Below are 21,484 nucleotides of genomic sequence, written 5' to 3'. Positions count from 1 at the left end.
GATTATTATAAACAAATGCTTTTGTCACAATACCTCAACAAACAAAGTACCATCAAACTAAATAAGAGGTAAACTAAAATTTGTCTACTATTCAAAATAAAAATATAACTACTTTTACACTTGTAAAGTCAAAAAAATTAATTAATGAAAGTGAAGTTGAAAACCAATCAGAAAGACTATATGAAGACAAAAATCAATGAAAATGTTTAATTTGTAGGACCTATAACTGTTTCTATCCCCATTCTGTCAGGTGTCTTTGTAGGTGTGTTCATGTTGGTGTTTCCCACTAGAGGATGAGGCCGAGCTGTGATTCAGATCAGAGAGGCGGAGAACCAGGGGGCAATCAACCTGGTAACACTGAGACCCTGAAACCCTGAGCCCTCGAGACCCTGAGAACCTGAGAGCCAAAGATCCTGAGCCCCTGAGACCCGGAGCCCCCTCCTCCCCAGGTTTCTGGACAGCAGTAGATGACAGTGTACCGTATCTGCAGTGTAGCTCTTAGTGTGGGGAACTGACATCGGCAACTTTAAAATATGTGAAATAGATATTTTATTACTTATTTTTATGATTTCATATTATACTTAAAACAACATAACAGGACAAAAACAATCTGACAGACATACATGAAATAAGACATAGCAAGATGTAACGATGAAAATTACTTGGACAATGCAACTGTCTTTTTCAATGTTTAACTGAACTAAATCTCAGAGAAAATGCATCATGATGGTTCAAGTGCTGCTGCTCACTCTGAAAGGAAATTTACACATTACAGTCACTGTAAATAATTTTTAGTGTTATTATTTTACTAGGGCTGGGCAAGTTAACGCGTTATTACCGCGTTAACACATTCATTAAATAACGCCGACAAATTTATTTTTTCTCTCCCGTTAATGCCGTTTTATTCTAACTCCTATTCTTCTGCTTGTGTGCGTGTAGCGATTAGCTGCAGATAGACAACAGGTTTACCAAGAAAAGACGGACGCCCAAAACTTCTGTCCAAATCTGTTCCTGTAGACTCACTGTAAAACTGACACATACAAACTAAATCTGTCTGAGTTCTGTTCACTGCCTTAGTACGTTTACATGGCATTATACATTTAAATGAATGGGAAAAAGACCACTAGCTCGATGCTAACTTGAATGGGAAAATCCATAGACACGCTAATGATTAGCATTTACAGATTAATTTAAGATTTACAACATCTTTTTATCCAGCAACAAAGGTTCACATCAGAGATATTAGATACTATTCATTTTGACAACAACTGAACAGAAAATACTCACAGACAAACGTTTTTGGGGCCATACAAACAGAGTGAAAGAAACGTGTCTGTTAGTTCCTTCTTATGTCTGAACTGACTACGAGAACACCACAATGACAAAACGTTAGTGACACTTATTCTGACCACTAGAGGGCCCCCTTTGTTTACTCTGAACAACTGAACATCACATATTATTGGGCTTATTAGTATTAGTACTGATTAGTGGGACTAAGACTCCTGTCAGTCACTCACAAGCGGAAATAAACATGTGTGGACATAAACATGTGTAACAGTAGCGGTCTGTTCCATGGACATTTTCATTTGAAATGTCTTCAGATGGTGGGGGGGAGAAGAAGCACTGACATGTGCAATTATTTTTATCAGCGGAGTACTTCAGTCTGAAATATCACTGAAAGGAAATACACGCTGTTGATGCCAGCAAACCCCCCCGCCCAGATAACTATGTGATTAATCATGATTAATCTCAGAAATCCACGCGATTAATTGCAATTAAAAATTTTAATCGCTGCCCAGCACTAATACAGACAGTAACAACCATGGTGATAAGAGAAAGAAAAAAAAACACTAAACTGCAATAAAATAAAATAAAATAAAATACATAAGACCTATTAAATGATGAATATAAGAAAAGAAAGCATGAACAGAATATCATACACCACCATGTACTTTATTCACCTCTAACATGGACTAGGTGCACATGTTGTAGTAAACAAGTGGTTCTAGGCACAACAAACCCCGCCCCTAGCATGTATTGAAGCTTATTTTAGCATCGATCCAGCTGATGTCATTTCAATTGCCTCTATATATGTGCCAAGTTTGAAGTAAACAACATTTATGTGTTTATAAACATGTGAAATTTCACCCCGAAAAAAAAAAAAAAAAGATTTTAAAAAATTCATAAAAAAAATTGAACTTTGACCTGCTTTTCCCAAAATGTAATAATATCTATTCTGGGTCACTGGCAATCTATAAACCCAGTTTGGTATGAATTCAACCAGTAGTTTCGCCGCTAAAGTGTTAACAACCAAACAAAGAAACGAACCGAACCAAAAACAATACCCCTTGCCTCCCCTTTAGTGGGGTGTGGGTGGGGGTGGGAGGGGGGGTAATAATGATTTCCAAGATGTTTACAACTACTGATTTAAAATATTATAATAGTAAATATACCCATTGCAGTTGTCAATAATTAAAATGGTAAATATTAAATCAGCATTTCTTTAAAGTTTAAATGCTGGTTTTTACACCTCGGGGTATTGTAATGGTTTTGTCGTCTGTCTGTCTGTCTGTCTGTCCTTCTGTCCATTCGACAACATAATGGCACTATCAGAAGAATGCACTGACATATCTGCACCAGATGTGCATAGGGCAGGAACTGTCAGCAGAATCTGACACTGGATTTGGCCGAGAGGGATTAAAAATGCACAGCACGTTATGTTTCTTTCTGAATTAAGAGTTGAACAAACCACTTTTAAAGTGACATGACTGATATTTATGGTCAGAATACGATGAATATTTCCGAACACAGGTTGAACACAACAATTATGTTTTTATGATTAAAAACATGTTTATTGCTATGATATTCATCACACAATTGAATTTGTTATCATGGTTTTGCAACCCAGGCCCCTGTTATTGATGAAACATCTAAATTCAGTGTGTAATAATACTTTTACCACATAGCTATTTGTAGTGTAATTACTGTTTTTGAATATGAAATCATATATGCACTTTTGTTCAAACACCTGAACATCTGCACTTTAGAGCAGTCAGACAGGACTGAAGAGTCATGAATATCAATGAAAATGTATTTTAATAATTTCTCCCCAGTTTCTATACCACTACTACTACTACTAATAATAATAATGACATACAATAATAACACTGGATCCTCTCTTCATTCACTGCTGGTGTGAACTCCATCTGCATCCACTGCTGCCCTGGGACAGACTGATGGAAACGCCAGTGCCAGTCCATGTCAAACAGCCCCTCTGACCACCAAGCATTCATACACCAGTGTGAGTGACACTAGAGGAAAGGTGGCTCTAGTGTCCTGCCCAAGGAAACAACGGCAAATAACTGCCATGGAGCAGGATTTGAACCACCAACCATCTGGTATCTGGATAACCTGCTCTACATCCTATTATGATTATGATTTCTGAATTATGATTACAGATCTTTAAATGTAAATGTTTTTATTCTGGCAAACCCAGTACTTACATTGCATTTGCACCTTACAGTTTATTTCAATTTGTTTTGCACCTTACAGTTCTATTTCAGGAAGTTACAGTTATCATCCAGATTCTACTCAGATCTTTTTATATATATATATATATATATCAAATTTAGAGTGTACAGTGTAGAGTGTTTGCTCTTATGTTATATTTTTCTTTACTCGTGTTTGCTGTGATATTATATTGTTATTGAATGTGTGTCATGCTGCTGCTACACTGTAATTTCCCAGTTTGGGATAAAAAAAAGTCTATCTATCTATCTATCTATCTATCTATCTATCTATCTATCTATCTATCTATCTATCTATCTATCTATCTATCTATCTATCTATCTATCTATCTATCTATCTATCTATCTATCTATCTATCTATCTATCTATCTATCTATCTATCTATCTATCTTACTGGATGTCAGTGATGATAACCACATATCATTTCTTTAAAATCAAAGATGCCTCTTGTTTTGCTACTTGTTCTGCCTCCAGTGACAGAAAACCCGATCACGCACCTCAGACATATGTAATCGGCCGATTCTTCCATGCTACAGTCTTACATAATTGCCTGACTGAAAACCTCGCGGGTAAATGTCCTGTTACCAAACCTGCTGCTAGAATGTAGGCCAGATAAAGGCAGCTCACACAATGACCACTAGATGGCACTGTGGTGAAACAAACGCACAGCTTCTGAGGCTCAGTGGAAGAAGAAGAGCGGAAAAGCATATTTTAGTTGATTGAAATGCAGTTAAAATGTTAGTTCAGAAACTCTCCGTAAGTGTCCAACGGCAGGATCAAACAAACATGGTTGTTTGTCAGAGGTTATTATTACACAAAGTGTTGTTGTCGGCCGTGTCACTGACAAGGGGGCCAGGGCGTGCGTCACAGAGACTTCGCTTCTGATTGGCTGAGACGCGCTACCGAGGCGGGGCTGGATGTAAAGACCTGACGTCACAGTAAATGTGGGCATGCGTGCTGACTAACGTCAACCCCGTGGCTTTATGAAAGGCGAAATCCTTCCATGGCTGCGTTATAAAACCCACTGGATGAGCGCGTGAAGGAAGAAGAGGATGAGCGCGTGGTAGACAGAGGCAGCAGCGGGCGGGAACACGGTGGTGTGTGTGTGTGCCGCGTGCGGGCTTTTCTGCGGGTCTTACTGTGTGTGTGTCTGTGAGTGTGTTTGTATGTGTATGTGTGTGTGTGGAGGCTGCCTTCCTGCCTTCCTTCCTTTCCTCCGCACCGCTTCAACAACACACACCACGGGGACGAGCCAGAGGACGGAACGGTAGCCGAGAAGGGAAGTGTGTGCTCCGGCTTCTGTTCATGAGGCAGGTGAGTACAAAGCGTGCCGCGTTCACTGCCCGTGGGACACATTACATGTACATATGTGTGTGTGTGAAGGATAAGGGGACTCGTGTAGACTTCAGCTCAATCGGTGTGTGTGTGGGGTGGGGGGGTGTGTGGGGGGGGGGGTGTTAGACATGTACTGTCTGTCCTCTGCTGGAGGACCTGGTGGTGGGTCTGTGTGACCGTGTGTCTAGTGGGTGACAGAGCCGGCCTTAACCAACCTGGTACCCCAGGCTGGGAACTAGCCTCTGCTTTTTGCATCGTAGCAAATTCCAACAGTAGTCACTGTGCCCATACACTCAAACACCATCTGTTTATTTAAAAAAAAAAAACACACACACACAATATAAAACAAAACCAAAAAAATCCGACAAAATAAAACTCAATATGAAAGACATGATAGTTCTCCGCATCCTTTTGGTAGATGCCTGATGCGACATTGCTGTGATGCGTTCAGGTGAAGTTGTCTGCAGGTGGCCCAGGACCAGTAGGGTTTGGATGGAGATGGAAGAGGAGAGTGTGTGACCACTGGGTGTTACATTAGAGCAGGGCTGTCAAACTCATTTTAGTTCAGTTCCATATTTAGCCCAATTTGATCTCAAGCGGGCCAGACCAGTAAAATAATGACTTAATAACCTATAAATAATGACAAATCCAAGTTTTTCATTTTGTTTTAGTACAAAAAACCCCCAATTAAATTTGAAAATATTTACATTTTACAAAAAAGATGTGAATAACGTGAAAAAACAAAAATTTCATGTGAAAAATTAGTGCAATTTTAACAATATTATGCCTGGACTTATTATTTATACATGTGCATTACACACAATGTTACATAAACATTTGGTAAAAGGCATAATATTGTTAAAATGTTGGAGTTTGGAACTAAAATTTGAACTATTTATACAGTATTACGTCTCTTATTAATACAACTACAGATCACTGTGGCTCTATAAATGCACAAAACATTTAGTAACAGGCAGAATATTATTAAAATTGCACATTTCGGGTTGTTCATCTTTGTTTTTATTTATGTATTGCATTTTATTGTGAAAGACTAGTTTTGTAAATGTAAATATTTTCACAGTGTAATGTTATTTTTTTCACTTACATTTTTTCCACATAATTTTTCACAAAGAACATTTGCAGTTGTCATTATTTATAGGTTTATTGTGTTGTTATTTTGACTGTAGATTACATTGGTCTGTATGTGGAACCTGAACCAAAAGGATTTTGACAACCTGGACTGTTCAGGTTGATTTTTGCACTTTCATCCTGCGGGCCAGAATGGAACCTTTGGCGGGGGGCCAGATTAGGCCCCCAGGACGCACGTTTGTCACCTGTGCATTAGCGTAATAATTAAAATAAAGTGTATAACGTCACCATAACACAAAAACATGATCAACTCAAAAGAATTTAATTACACTTGTAATTTACGCACAAAGCAGTGAGTAACTCTCATATGATGTGGGTTGGATAATGAACACAGCCTTTGGACTAGAGCTGCAACCGATTAATCGATTAGGTGCTTGAAGCGAATGCAAAAATTCACAATTCGATTAATCAGCTCGAATTGATTGGAGGGAAATATTCTATTGCAGTTTTCCTGAATTGAAGCTTCTTTGTGCATCACATTAAGCGTCTGTGTGAAACACAACAGTGGAACCAATGTTTAACAGCAGTGAAATGAAGGAAACAAAGCTTTGATTCAGGAGAATTGTGGTTGAATAATTTTTTTTGGATCGCTTTGCATCAATTAATCGGTTGCAGCTCTACTTTAGACCTTTGTATTTGCTGAGAACCTCAGATTATATGTGACATTTTATGTTGTAAAATAGCTTTGATTGGGGAAATGCAAGGGAAAGAAGAATAAACAGCTGAAGTTAAATCACATTGTTGAGATCGGTTACAAACCCATAGTTTGCAAGAGGAAAAAGCCACTAGCTGTTTAATCAGACAGTATCACCTTTTCCCTGAAAATCTTCAACATCATGGGAAATGCACTATTTTTGAGTTGGACATAAGAAAGATAAGTGGTGAACTGAACATCTAAGTCAACATGAGAATACCCAAATTAATTAGGACCTGAACAGTAAGGCAAGGCAAGTTTATTTGTTTAGCACATTTCAGCAACAAGGCAATTCAAGGTGCTTCACACAGGACATTGAAATAAAAGAAACAAAAAGAAACACATTTAAAACATTATTAAAGAAGCATGTAAAAGGTCATTAAAAACAGGAAGTAAGAAAACAACACATAAAATAAAATAAAAAAAAACAAAAAAAAAACACACACATATTAAAGTAAGAGTTGCAGTGCAGAGTTTCAAAGAGAATGTAAAATTTAAAAAGTCAAAAGCCTTTTAGTCAAAGGCAGCAGTGAACAGGTGAGTCTTTAACCTTGACTTAAAAGAACTCAGACTCTCAGCAGACCTGATATTTTCTGATAGTTTGTTCCAGATATATGGAGCATAGAAACTGAACGCTGATTCTCCATGTTTAGTTCAGTAGTTAAACTGTCAATAATGTAAGTTTTCTAGACATTCTACTTCGATGGTAATAGGTGAACTCTTCATTTGTAGCATCACCTCTCTCTCTTTTTCTGTTCCGGTTCCTCTTCTTTTTGCTGACCAGCTGTATCACTGTGTCCAGGACACTTCAGTGTATAGGCTCACTGCTGTAACCCAGGATATAAGCCCTATGTTGTGACGCTGTTGAGGGCTGTTTAGTGATATTTCAAAGCATTAGTTAAAGTTGAGTAATGTTATTTTGTCTAGTTCTCACTTGGACTTCTTCTGGATGAATGTCCCTCTGAAGTCATTAATCCTCATCCCTGATGCCTTTTAACCTCTCCTCTCATTAATACTACGGACAGCTTGAGAAAAGACCTTCAACACTAGACTTCTTTCTAGTGTGAAGGCTACATGCATAGATAACAAGGCGTTGTGACTCTACAGTAAAGCCAAACATGAATCACTAACTACAATTATCTTGCAACGTGACTGAATGAGGTCCCTGAAGGTAGAGTACATAAGAAACTCTGGTGCTGTCTGGGACACTGCAGTGTATTTGGCCATTAGGATTTATTGGCTCTTGATGATGGGGTTGTCCTGGAAACGGGGCTGGATATGTGTGTACTTTGAGTATCTCTGCATAAGCCACATGCAAACACATGAAAAGGGGTTGGCTTAGAAACAGTGTTGGAAAGGTTTCTTTTGAGATGCAAGAGGTTACAGTTTAGTAGTAATTACAAATAGCTTATTAGATTTAATAATTTACTGAGCTAAACACTCAAAAAGATCCATTTAAACCAGGCAGCGTACACCTCACTACAGCTTTCTACCCTGATTGCTACTTTTAATCAAAGTACAGTAATGTTGGAGCACATTCATGATTTCAGATATTGTTTAATTGTGTAGATAAAATTAAATATATCAATCAGACCAGCCTACTTTATTAATCCCAGGGGGAAATTATTGGGTGTTACAGGTGCTCCATTCAAGTAGGAAAAAAAAGTAGCCGGAGAGAAATTATCAATACATAAAACTCTCTCTCCATATATATATATATATATATATATATATATATATATATATATATATATATATATATATACACACACACACTCACACACACGCATATATGCATATGCCTGGGCGACATAGAAAAAATCATATCACGATAATTTTTTTCCTATCAGACAATATGATAATAATAATAATAATAATAATAATAATAATAATAATGAATTACATTTCTATAGCACTTTTTTGGACACTCAGAGCACTTTACATTATTGAGCTGTTATTCATTCACTCCACACTGCCCCTCTGGTGGTGGTAAACTACACCTGTATCCACAGCTGCCCTGGGGCAGACTGACAGAAGCGTGGTTACCCATTCGCGCCTACGGCTTAAGAGTCTGTCTGTCTGTCTATACAAAATTAGAACAGCAATTTGTACATTATGTACTAGACAATATATTATCAATATGATAACTAAAGAAATACACATAAATACGTGTGCAAAAAAAAAGGTTGTGTATAAGTGAACTAAATGTGATTGCATACTACCAAATAGATGGAACATGGAAAGCAGGTGAAATGGATGCAAACAAGCAGACCAACACCACAGTGGTGGCCAGAGGAGGGGAAAAAGCCCAAAACTCTTATTGTATGGTAATATTTTGGAGTCTGTAGCACTGAGCAGAGCAGGCTGCTGTGTAAATCATGATGAATGAAAGTTGCAAAATTTTTCATTCATTTTTTAAATTTTTTTTGCCCTAGAAAGAAGGAAGCACTATAATATACTATCCAACTGAGACACTGTTGGTATCAGTAATTGAGATGTTGTTTCACCAATGGCCAATTTTTCAAACTTCTTTTCCCTCTGTGAACTTGTATGGTTGAATTAATTGTTACTTGAAAGATAATGTCTGAGAGGTGAAAGACCTAGATATAGTTAACTTATTTTCCATATATATGCAATCAAAAACTTTCCTAACACCTTAAGGGAGCATTAAGACTAAAAATAAATAAAATGATAATTAAACAAGTTAGGCCTAATTGATAACATTGATATTGTCTAAACTGTCTTTTTAATTATTGGTATTGGCCCAGGATTTTGCAGTTGTAGTTTTAAAATCTGTATGACCTTCATTACGCTATCTTTGATTATGAATTTCAACTTAAAAAAAAAAACATAAATATAACAAAAGTGATTAACATTGGCCACAGTCATCAGTGAAATGTCTTATTTACAGGTGGCTGATACTGGCTGTATTGGGATCAGCTTTATGTGATGTGAATATTGGCAAATGTTCAGCCGACATATCTGTGGATTCTGAGAAATCTGGGATTTTATGTGATATTCAAGCAAACAGACTCACGAAACCATTTGGTTCTTATGTATTTCATTAGATAAGGAGCCAATTTGTGATGGTGGGAGACTAAACTGTTCAGCAGCTCATAAAAGTTCAATAAAATGACAGTTGAATTCCAGTCATATACTGATACCAATATTCAGCTGATGTAGTGACACATCCCAAATTAAATCTGAGATCATGTTACTTTTCAGGAGACAAAAAAGTCCAACCCAAAGTGCTCATCTGTTTTTATTTCTTCTTATTTTTGGCTAAGTTGTTGAGCACTAGTTTCCTTTTCTGTGCATACAACCCAGATCTTTGCATGCCAGGGCATTTTCTCTGCTCCCTGTGTTTTGCATAGGATTTAGGAGGGGATATCTTGCCTTGTCTTGTTGATTGTGGTTTGTATGTGTGTCTGACGAGATGACCAAGGTCAGTGGTTATTTTTAACACTTTGGCTCAGCTTCTGTGTACTTTACCTTACACTTAGTATCATTTCATTACCACCACTATTTAATACACACGTATAATGGGCCGGGTGCTGCAGTCAGCTGGGAGTCTATAAGGAGCTCCTGAGTTGTTTTTGTTATCATTATGGGTAGTATCTTCTGGCCCTGGCCCTGAACTTTATTGTTTAAGCTGAATAAGTCTAAAAGGAATTGATCTAAATATTGCCTATACATAGTAAGGAGGCAAAGATCTTATTTCAGCCTTAACACAGACATTTTGGCAGTGGCAAATGTTTATCTTTTGTGTTTTTCGTTTTATAAATCTGTATGATCTGAATTTGTGCCCAGTCAGGTGATATGATGAAGGCTTTAGAGACTTTAAAAGTGTTTAGTTCTTTTATAAGGATGATGACTTTGTTTTTGTGACACAGAAGGGGGAGTAAATAAGTAAAATGAAGTAAACAGAGAATGACATAATCACTGCATCTGTAAACCCTCAAGTTTCCTGAAACTGAATTTCTTAGTCTGAAAGAACTAGAGTAGGAAGGGGCCCAACACCACTGGATAGTAGTTTCCCCAGGTCTCCTGTTTGTTCCTGTTGAAAGTTGAAACTTGATTAACAGGAGAACAAAAATAATCCAACTGATGAAATTCAAAGTTAAGATGCTATGAACTCTGTAGGCATGTGAATGATGATGTAGATATGATGCAGATAGGCCTAAATGGATTTCAGGTAACGTTTTGTCATGTCTTTATTTCCTGTGTTGGTTGATGTTGTGTTCTAATTCCCTGGTTCACTCGTTGGACAAACAAACTTGTTTTTGTCATTGGCACCATATAAATATTTTTGAATGCCTTAAATCTGAGTGCCACTGATCATTTGACTTAATATCTGATTAAAATTAAGTATATAATTAATTGACTAACTGTGGCTTCTTGATATGAAAGATACTGTATGACTGCTGACCAGGTGCTTCCTGTTATTGTTCTAAAATTAACTGGCCCATGTGAAGATGAAGTCCTAGTACTGTCAGGCAAAAAAATATGAGTAATTCTTTCTCACTGTCTTCAATTGGGACACATTAAACATGGTTTCTCAGTCATTAAAGTCTAAAATCCAATCATCTGATTTCAGGTCCTACACACTGATATTTCATTGGACCACCAGTAAGCATTAGCCATGGCTTTGTTTTATTAAGCTTATGCAGTGTCACTACATTCATATGTAGTTTTTTGGATGCATAAGTTGCTGAACCTAGATGTAACCAAGTGAAGGAACCTCAGATCATAACACTGCCCCCACAGACTTTTACTGGGGAGACCAGGCATGATGGCTCATCTCAACCTGATTCATTCATAAGACCACATTACATTTTCCACAGTCCATTTTTTACGCTCTCTATCAAACTGATGGTTGTTTAAAATGGTTGTTTGAGAAGCTACTCACTGCATTAGAGCTGCAACTGATTAATCGATTGGGTGGTTGAAGCGAATGCAAAAATTCACCATTCGATTAATCGACTCGATTGAAGGGAAATATTCTATTGCAGTTTTCCTGAACTGAAGCTTCTTTGTGCGTCACAATAAGTGTCTGTGTGAAACACAACAGTGGAACCAATGTTTAACAGCAGAGAAATGAAAGAAACAAAGCTTTGATTCAGGAGAATTGTGGTTGAATGATTTTTATTTTTTTTTATCACTTTGAGTCGATTAATCGGTTGCAGCTCTACCCTGCATCAGTTAGGGTTAAAGACTAGCTGAAACCTATTAATCACTGTAGTAACACTCCAGGTCGAAACTTTTTCTGGCCACACAATATAGTTTCTGATTAATTTAGAAGTCAATAATTAATTTGTTAATTTTTTGAAGTGTGAATTGCACGGACAGAACAAAACCAACATGGAACAATTAAACACTAATGCAAACAAATGTTTCTTAGCCAGAATTTCTTGGAACACACTCAGCTAGTTTGTTGTGATGCGGTATGTGAGCTAATGTGGCATCTGTAGAAGTGATTAGTTGAGCTCTGTTGGGACATACTGCATGTAAGGAATTTCAAGCCTTGTGCACTTTATCAAATTAGGATCTGTGGGTCTAAAACCATAAAAAGAATGACACAGGAACTCAGAAATAATGCCACCATAAAAAGTCAACAGCAAAAGCCTGCCATTGACTTCCATCTTGTTCTATATTCACATGAGGAACATCACCAAATCTGGCCCCGTTGCAAACCTCTCCACACTAACAACCAGGTCTTAAATTGTGTTAGTAATGATCTTAATGTCTTTTAAAAGCTTGTTATAACCTCTGGAATACCACAGCTATCAGAAGATTCATTGTATCATTGGGTTTCTCATAGATCTTTTGCTGTTTGCTGTGGTATCCTATTGTTATTGTATGTGTGTCATGCCGCTGCTACACTGTAATTTCCCAGTTTGAGATAAATAAAATCTATCTGTCTGTCTATCTATTACCTTATTGCATTTAGTGTCTGAGTGTCTTGCTGAAAACCTGATTTCTCAGCCCTTCAGGAACATCCTTTAAGCCCCTCTGATTTGAAAGAAATGTATATGGAGCAGAGGATCGCCTCATGAGCAGCTTGGGCCAAACTGGACCAGGCCAGTGGTACATTGAGGTGAACTGGGTCACCAAAATAGATTCCTGGCCTTGTTTGCTGTAGGTAGCATGTGACTAAGATTACACTGTGGTGCTGGGTCATGCTGTGCCTTCCCACTGTACAGTATGACGGTGCATGTGCAGGTGGGTGGTGGGTGGTAAATGGTAATGTTTTAGCACGTGGGTCTGACAAGAATGTCCTAAAATAACAAGAGCATCTCTTCTTCTGGGTTGATACTGGATGCCTTAGATTTTTGCTGAGCGTGGAAAATCTCGATGGTAATGGCTACGACTCTATTGTGTCTCCTTAATCTTTATAATCTTCAGTATCATGAAGAAAGAATGGGGATTAAATGACCAAAGCAGCATAGCACCCAACATATGATCCTTATGTAACCGAGAGTGAATAACTTGGTTGGCCAGCAGTATTAACCTGTTGAACTACATTCATGGTGTAGAGTACCAGAGCAGATTAAAGTTCTACAGTGTATGGTTTGAGAAGGGTTTCTGATTTTACAACTTTGGTCTATCAGCATTTTGAGCGCCATCCCATGTTGAATGTACACTACCCCTCAGATTAGATTAGATTTTATTTATAACTCTTAGTTTCCCTCAATGTCAGTAACTCCAGTTGATAAGCCTTAAATGATTCATTCTCCGAAGTGGTGAATCAGACCAGGGCTCAAAATTAACTTTTTGACCTAGGAGCACTGTGCTCCTAACCCTAAAAAGTTAGGAGCACAGGCTAAAATCTAGGCGCACCACTATTATATAAAAAATTTGGAGAACAAGCAAAACTCTTGGCCATACCAAGTAATATTCGTATATGTATTTAAGCAATGTTAACAACCTAGAATAAAGTATTTGAATAGAGTATGAAAGAAAAAGCTTACATTGACACAGGTGCAAAACAATTGTCAATGTGTGGTATATACTTTAGTTGGTTCTTGGAGAAGAAAGACGAATCACACCATTATTTGCAACAACCAACTTTTTTATTTCATGGCCTAAAGGCCCTTAGTCACTGTGGTCTACTCCACGCCTGAAGTCAAGTCAAACTTTTGACGAATCATGTACACGTCTGGATACCGCTTGTTGTTTATTCATTAGCCCCTCGATTCGCTGGTTACGGTCAGCTGATCGTGTAGCAAGTTGATTCGCGCAACATAATCATCTAACTTGCAGGATACATTACGTCATGGGAAAATACTTGGAACAACGCCAGCGCTACTAACCGGGTTTGGCGGGAGATTGTTTCAAACGTCGGTGGAGTTATTTGATCCCTTTGTTTATGCCGCCTGCGCACGCGAGGGGGCGGGGACTAGTTTTTCCGCTTCAGTCAGCGGGGCGTGGAGCTTGTTTATTTTCAGCTGACGAGTTACTTCTGCAGCCATTATTCTAGGCGCACGTATTAATTTTCGCTCATTTTTTTATTGGCGCACCGTGCGATCGTAATCTCAAAAACAGTCGCACTACCGAAATTCTCAGGCGCATGCGACCGTAATTCAGTCGCAGTCACGAGCCCTGCAGACTATCTCTAATAGTTAAGCTTATAACATACTAGACAGTTAAAGTGTTAATCGCAGTGTCAATTTAAATGTCAGTTGGGCAATTTATTGTAAATAAAAAATATGTGCACAGTCTTAAAAGACACTGAAAAAACTGAACTAAATGGGTCCACAAGGTTAAAGCGAATATTCAGCGTGACCTCTGACCCCACAACAAGAAGCAGCACAAAGAATTGGGAACATCTGACATGTGTTGAATGAAACCTGGTACAAAACATCAGAAAATTAATGCAATAAATCTCATATTGTCTGAACAAAAAGGATTAAAGACATGTTCAGAGCAAAGGGATGTCACACTTAATACTATCACTAGTTTAGAGAAGCTGTTTTTATCCAGAAGTTTTAGTTTTTACTGCTGCACATACTTCACATACAGTGTTTCCTGTGGAATTGACCTCAGTGTGGCTGTGTGCGTGTGTGTGTGTGTGTGTGTGTGTGTGTGGGGGGGGGGGGGGGGCAGGTTGGTCAGCTTCTGTTCTGCCTTTCTAAGGAAAGAAAGTGACTACATTGCACCAGCATTTGATAATTTAATAATACATTTTTAAAAATAAAAATAGTATTAATTATTGAGTCATGATCCACTCAGTAACAGTGCACAGGTTTGGTCCATGCACTTAGTAGGGCAATTTCCATAACTGATTCGGTTTCAATTCATAAGGTTCTGAATCAATTAATCACGATTTGATTCGATCCAGTATCGATTCGATTCAGTATTAATTGATTGATTGAGATTATTTTAGTGATACCAAAGTACAATTTTGAGTTGCAACCTGATTATTTGACTACTGCAGTCATGCAACACATCAATACTGGTATCAGTATTGATATTGGTCACATCAATACTGGTATCGGTATTGATATTAGGAAGGAAATAAATATGACATTTCAGCAGTAAATAGCTGAATCTGCTCTGAAACAATGAACAGGACTACAGTGGCTCAGAACGGACTACTTTGTCATCTTTTTTCTTTTTAATGGCTGGTGGCTTTTACTCACGGGGGGGGGGGGGGGGTGCGCTCCGTGATTGTTGGTCAGAGTGGGGCTCGGGGGGGTGTCACGCTCTGTGATTGTTGGTCAGGGAGCGGCAGGGTGGAGTAGCGGCTGGTCATTGTCGCTTTACTATTCCTCTAACTCCATATTTCGCCATAGGTGGTAGTATGGATCAAAGTTAATATTCCAAGAACGACCGGCTTCTGCGACTCGCTTCGGAGAACCTCCAGGTGGCCAGTTCCTTCACACTGCAGGTTCAGGTTTGAGGCTGGGAGGACCTCCAGTGGAGGGGTTTACCCCCTTTCTCCGCATCTTTTCCGCGCCAGAGCTTCCACGTACTTCCAGTCCTGCTCTGAAAAATCGATCTCATCCACTATTAATCGATTACGCAAAATTAAAACGAAATCGATCTAAGATCAATCAAATCGATTTTTTTTTTTACCCAGCCCTAGCACTTAGTTCTTCTTGGTTTGTGATAACAGAGCTCTAGACTCTCCTGTAGGGACTTCTGCTGGTGGTGGTCCACCTCTTCTGGTCCAATCCACGCATTAACACAGGATCATTTTATCTGAAACACTCACCTAGGGCTGCACGATTAATCGATTTTAAATCGAAATCGGATTTTTTAATTAGGACGATTTTTAAAAAAGGGAAATCGTAAAATCGATTTCATTTGTCTCGTGCTTCCGGGCTGCACGCCACCGTAGGCTCTTCCTGTGACAGCGGTCTGTCACAGAAGTCCGTGTAATGACCACAGACGTTAAATCTGTTAATGAACCCGCAGTACTCATAGCAATGTAAGCCGTGACTTCACGCACGGATCCCGCAATTGAAATATAACTGCATGCGGATCACTCATCTTCCGTTGTCCCGGATCCGTACCGTACTGTCTTCTTCCGAACCGGGTTCGGGTCTCGGGGTCATCAGTCTCAGCAGAGGAGCCCAGACAGCCCTCTGCCCACACATATCCACCAGCTCCAGGGATACAATACCTCCAGCGGGTCCTGGGTCAGTCTGTTCACGCATGGATCCTCCAGTTTAAATAGAACCACATGTGGATCACTCATATGAACCTGGTCCACGCACACACGACTGATGCCTGTCACTGACTTACACTGGGATCACTTCTGTGGGCCAGATACCCCAAAAAGGGGAAAAAAAAAAACTTTTTTTTTTTTTTTTAAATAATTAATTTAGTCCTCTTACTTGCTAAATTTTTCATTCACAAATGTAAGTTCTGTAACACAAAACCAAATAGTATTTATTTTTTCTAAAATGTGGAACTTTATTTAAAGCTGTTCGATAAATCTGGAAACAAAAAGGCTGTAAAAACCATAAGTTTCTGCTCTGATTTGGACATTTTATTGTAGTGTATTCCCCCTGACAAACTTATGTTATTTTCTTGTTGTATACATTGTTTGTATACTCTACTTCATTTTAAAGATTTAATGAAGAGAAAAAAAACCCAAAAACTGTGGGTTCATCACATGATACCATCACAGATTTGAGGTAGGGAGCAGTGCCTTGCACTGTGGGCTGCTCACGAAAACGACATGCTGACTTCTGTTGTCTTTTCCAGTTTTACCCAAAAATCGAAATCGAAAATTGAGTTTTTAGAGGAAAAATTCGGGATTTTTTTTCCCCCCAAAATCGTGCAGCCCTACACTCATGGTTGTAGCCGCTCAGTGTGGAAAAAAAAATCCCTTTACGCGCAGATCTTCCGATCACCTCCGAAAGGTGTGGTGTCATGTCCAATTTTTACCCCCGTGTTATTTTTGTACTTCCAGTGTTTTTGCACATGTGCACTACATGGGTAAATTTGGTACAGCATGCAGCGTGCCGGTTTTACAGCTGTATTATTTTTACCCCCATTAACTGTGTAGCTTCCAAATAAAGTGAAATGTACTGTAGTAAATGATGAATAAATCACATCAAAAGAATACATTTGCACATGCCCGATGGTGATTGATGTCAACTTAATGGTCAACACTGCCCATACATACGGAGTTTATTGCCTAAGGCAGTAGGAAGTAGTAGTCCTCCTCACTGCCTTAACTTACCTCAGAAAATTTTTGGTTTTGCAAAGGATCCTTTCAGCTAAGCTGCAGAAGTTGTGTATGAGGTGCAGACAGTTGATGTCAGTAAAGTTTGAAAGTGGTGGAACTGAGTAATGACTTGTATTATGAGTGTCATAAAATTTCAGCATCTTGATGGATGGATAGATGTTAGATAGACCGGGCCTGATAATCCTCCACAGACTGGAGGCATCCACTTACCTGCTACTTATCTTGGTTTAAGTGGTCCAGTTGATGTCTGACATCAGGCATGTCTCCAGAAAATTGTCAAATAAAATTGAAGCAAACTTACACAAATATCATTTCAAAGGATATGCGTGCGAATGAGACACATTTATCAGTATGTGGTGTGGACTGATTAAAGAAGGATTCAGTGTTACTACAGTGTATTTGAAAAAAGTGTGTGTTTTTTCATCTCAAGCAAATATAAAACTTTTTCCCCTGGAGTTTTCTGAATTTACATTTCCAGAAAACCTTTTCTAAGGTGATACTTATAAACATCTTACTGTGTTGTAATCCTGTGTTTGTGTCATAAAGTGAACACTTTTGTTTCACCTTTCCCTCTTAGTGTCTTAAAAATAAAGGTCACAAAATATGCCATAAAGTGTTATTTAATTTGCTTGTAACTGTGTAAAAGAAAACTATGAACTATGAGAATAATTGTGATCTTATCTCATGTGTTCTCCCCTTGTCAGGGCTTCCTCTTATCACTCTGAACCTTCTTATGTGTTGTGTCTTCGTTGTCTATTGTCATACAAACTCACTCACCTCCTCTATGTACAAGTGATCTGTCTGAAAGTTAGAGTGTTTATGCTGCAGAGGGGTATGATCAAAATATGAGGGAAAATTTTTCAGATGTGACACAGTTTGTCCAAAAAACCCTCAAAAACTGTATAATTATTTTACTCTTTGAAAATTATTGACTATATTTGATTTAAAAGCAATTTCAGCATACACTGAGTAACCTTGAATGACTCCCTCCAGACATATAGTCAAAATTATAACCGCATCAGTCAAAAATGTTAAACGAATACTTCTTTCAACCTTGGCAGCATACTTGTGCGTGTGTGTGTGTGCGTGTGTGTGTGTGCGTGTGTGTGTGTGCGTGTGTGTACTTTCTTTTCCAACGTAACTTTAACTTCAATTACACAGTCAGCCTTAAGCCTTTTACATGTGTACACATACATGTAAGATGGTACAAACACAACATTTTCTTTGCAATGATTCACTCTTCAGTGTGACTTTAAGACTGTTTGCTGTGAAAACAGTTGACTTACTGCTTTACCATCTCAAGTTAGACATTTTCGTGTGATCTTAATGAACCTGTTCTGGGGCAGGTTCTATTCATGTTCCTCTACAGTACAGCCAATTGAAACGTGTTCCTCCTACAGCGAGCAGCGGCAGGAGTCTGGCTCCGACAGGCTTAAAGGATTTTCTGAACCTCGGGCAACAATGGAAACCTTAGTCTTTAATATGCCTGCTGGGCTTGTTGGAAAATGCCCGAGGCAGTGGGAGGCAGAGCAGTCCAAGTAACCTATAAGAAAAGTGTACAGTTACTTATACTAAAGGCCAACTTTGTCTCAGAACAAATGTGAGAAGTAGTGTTTTTTTTTTTGTTTTTTTTTTCCTCCTCTAACCTTCATCGTCCATCCGTGTGCTGCTGATAACACGCTCTGTGGGTGTAGGTGTTGCATTGTGAAAGTAATGGAAGTACAGTAAAAGGGTGAACAGCTCTGCTTCTCTGATCTGAATCGTACTGCCTCTCCATCTGCTAAAGGCCTAAAAAAAGCAGAATAGGCTGGCTTTAGCCCAGACGGAACGTACCACAACTCTACAGAGCACAGTATGGTAGTTTCTCTCTGGAAGTTAATTCAATGTCCATTAAATGTAAATTCCAGTGAAATCATCTGCAGTAGAATGTAGACTTAAGGTCCTGCTTCATTGGGACAGTTTTTGTAATTCTGTCACTATATGATGCGTATTTAAATTCCTCAAGGTGTGTGCTTCTCTTTACATGAAGAATTCATGGCTGTGATGGTTTGTGTCTTGTTTAATAAATACGGTTACATGCTTTATGATGAGGGACAGGTTTAGTTTAATTACTGCCTCAACAGATCTGGACTCAACAGCATTACACACAAGTTTCTGACTCCAAATACTTCCAATATTTTGTAGAATTCCATCATCTCATTACATCACTTACAATGTTTTCATATGCTGCCTAAGTTCATCTGATGTCGTTAGACCTGAAATCACCCTGTTACTTGTATAATCTGCCCATGATTGCCATCACTACTGCCTTTGTATTACTGTTCTCTTTGAGAAATGAGCATAATTTAACCTAGTGCCTGGTACTCTTACTGATACAAGGACTGGAAAACCAATAGGAAGGTGCTCTCTCTGGAACAGATAACTCATAAAATCAAATTTTAAGGTTGCAAATGCCTTACCTTTTGACAAAACTAGCTGTTTTGAGATCCATATAGTACACTCTACAAGAAACATGGCTAATGAAAAATGGCCTTTGTTGTAAAGTTGTACAATGTCTTGATCAGGGCTGGGTATCATGGCCAATTTCCTTAGTCGATTTGATTTTGATTCATAAGGTTCTGAATCGATAAATTACAATTCGATTCGAAATTGATTCAGTATTAATTGATTCAGAGTCATTTAGTGATACCAAAGTTCAATTTCAGCTGTAACCTGATTATTTGACTACAGCAGCCATGCAACACATCAATACAGGTATCAATTAGAAAGAAAATAAACATGACTTTTCAGCCGTAAATAGAAGAATCTGCTCTTAAATAATTGCCATGTTTCTCCAGTGGTTCAAAACAGACTTCTTCTAGCATTAAGGTGCATTACTATCACCCTGGGGCGCCACCTGGGGGTGGGGTGGGGTGGAGCGCTCCATGATTGTTGGTTGGAGTGGGTGGGGTGGTAGCAGTCCGTCATTGTCGCTTTACTATTCCTCTAACTCCACACTCATCCATAGTTGACACTGTCACCTATGGATGACTGTGGATTCAAGTTCATATTCCTACAATGACCAGCTTCCACAACCCGCCTCGGACAGCCTCTGGACGGCCACTTCCTCCGCTTCCTGGGTTCGATTTTGAGGCTGGGAGGAGCTCCCGCGGAGGGGTTTTACCCCCCCCCCCCCCCCTCTGTGCCCCTCCTGTGCCAGGACCATCGCAAGATCAAGACGCCCCGTCTCTTCCAGGGGCTCGCAAGACGGAGTTGGCCGGCGGTACCCGGGTCAGGTACTCGTGGTCCTGCTCTGAAAAATCGATCTCATCCACTATTAATCGATTATGCAAAATTAAAATAAAATTGATCAAATCAATATTTTTACCCAGCCCTAGTCTTGATCATGTATCCATACATTGTTTATTACCCTTCTCCATTTTTTTTTTTTTTTAATTCACTTGCATTTCTGTGACCCCTTTTATCAGTTAATTTTTGTTCCTCCCCCCCATGTTTGGTGTGTTAGAGATGCAGAAGTGCGTTGTTGTTTTCTGTTTGTTCTGTAGTCTAGATACTCTCTTATCTTAGCTCACCTCTGCTCCACTGACAGGAAGTTGACCAACATAAAATGACCTAGCAGCCGTTTACATTTACCCCTCGCTAGCATCTCTCTGTCAAAGACCAACCCGCACGTGCAAAATGTCCCTTTGTCTGCTTGTATCATCTTTACTTTGTGCTTCAAATTGTTTGACAAGCATAGAGAGGGTACTTGGACATGCAGTCGACCTGTTCATTTGTTGAATCAGATCTGAGTTAGTAAAATCATCAGAACTTTTTAAATAACAGTAAGAATTTATTAAGAATTTAGGAGATAAAAGTACTTGACCCAAGCTATTACTTAATGGATGATAAATCTTTTTGTTGCCTCAGCATCTGTCTCACTTGGTTCTGGGATTATCCTGTTCACGCACTTGTTTGTGCTGCTCAAATGAAGCTAATGCACAAATGCTGCATCTTGTGGAGTAATGCCACTGATAGGTGATTGGAAAATAAAGATTGCAGTCAGGCACTGCTGAGACTCTGCTTCCTCCCTAACT

At 38.8% G+C, this 21,484-nt stretch overlaps 1 protein-coding gene across 6 annotated transcripts in view; it reads left to right on the top strand.

Annotated features, from left to right (window-relative positions):
* The first annotated feature begins 4,566 nt into the window (after positions 1-4,566).
* slc23a2 (solute carrier family 23 member 2) overlaps positions 4,567-21,484 on the top strand; it is a 71,108-nt gene continuing 54,190 nt past the window's right edge. For 2 of the 6 annotated variants that reach the window (XR_003936256.1, XM_030143273.1), the window contains exon 1: positions 4,568-4,842. Coding sequence is in view for 3 of the 6 variants with exons in the window: in XM_030143273.1 (XP_029999133.1) it covers positions 4,834-4,842 (9 nt within the window). In the remaining 3 variants the exon portion in view is untranslated. Of the gene's footprint in view, positions 4,843-21,484 lie in introns of all 6 variants that reach the window. The other 4 variants (XM_030143276.1, XM_030143277.1, XM_030143278.1 and 1 more) reach the window with 3 other exon arrangements.

This window comes from Sphaeramia orbicularis, chromosome 9 (assembly GCF_902148855.1).
Source record: "Sphaeramia orbicularis chromosome 9, fSphaOr1.1, whole genome shotgun sequence".
Classification (NCBI taxonomy): Eukaryota; Metazoa; Chordata; class Actinopteri; order Kurtiformes; family Apogonidae; genus Sphaeramia; species Sphaeramia orbicularis.
The sequence above is the reverse complement of the archived record's forward strand: the minus strand, read 5'-3'. Positions and strand labels throughout refer to the sequence as shown.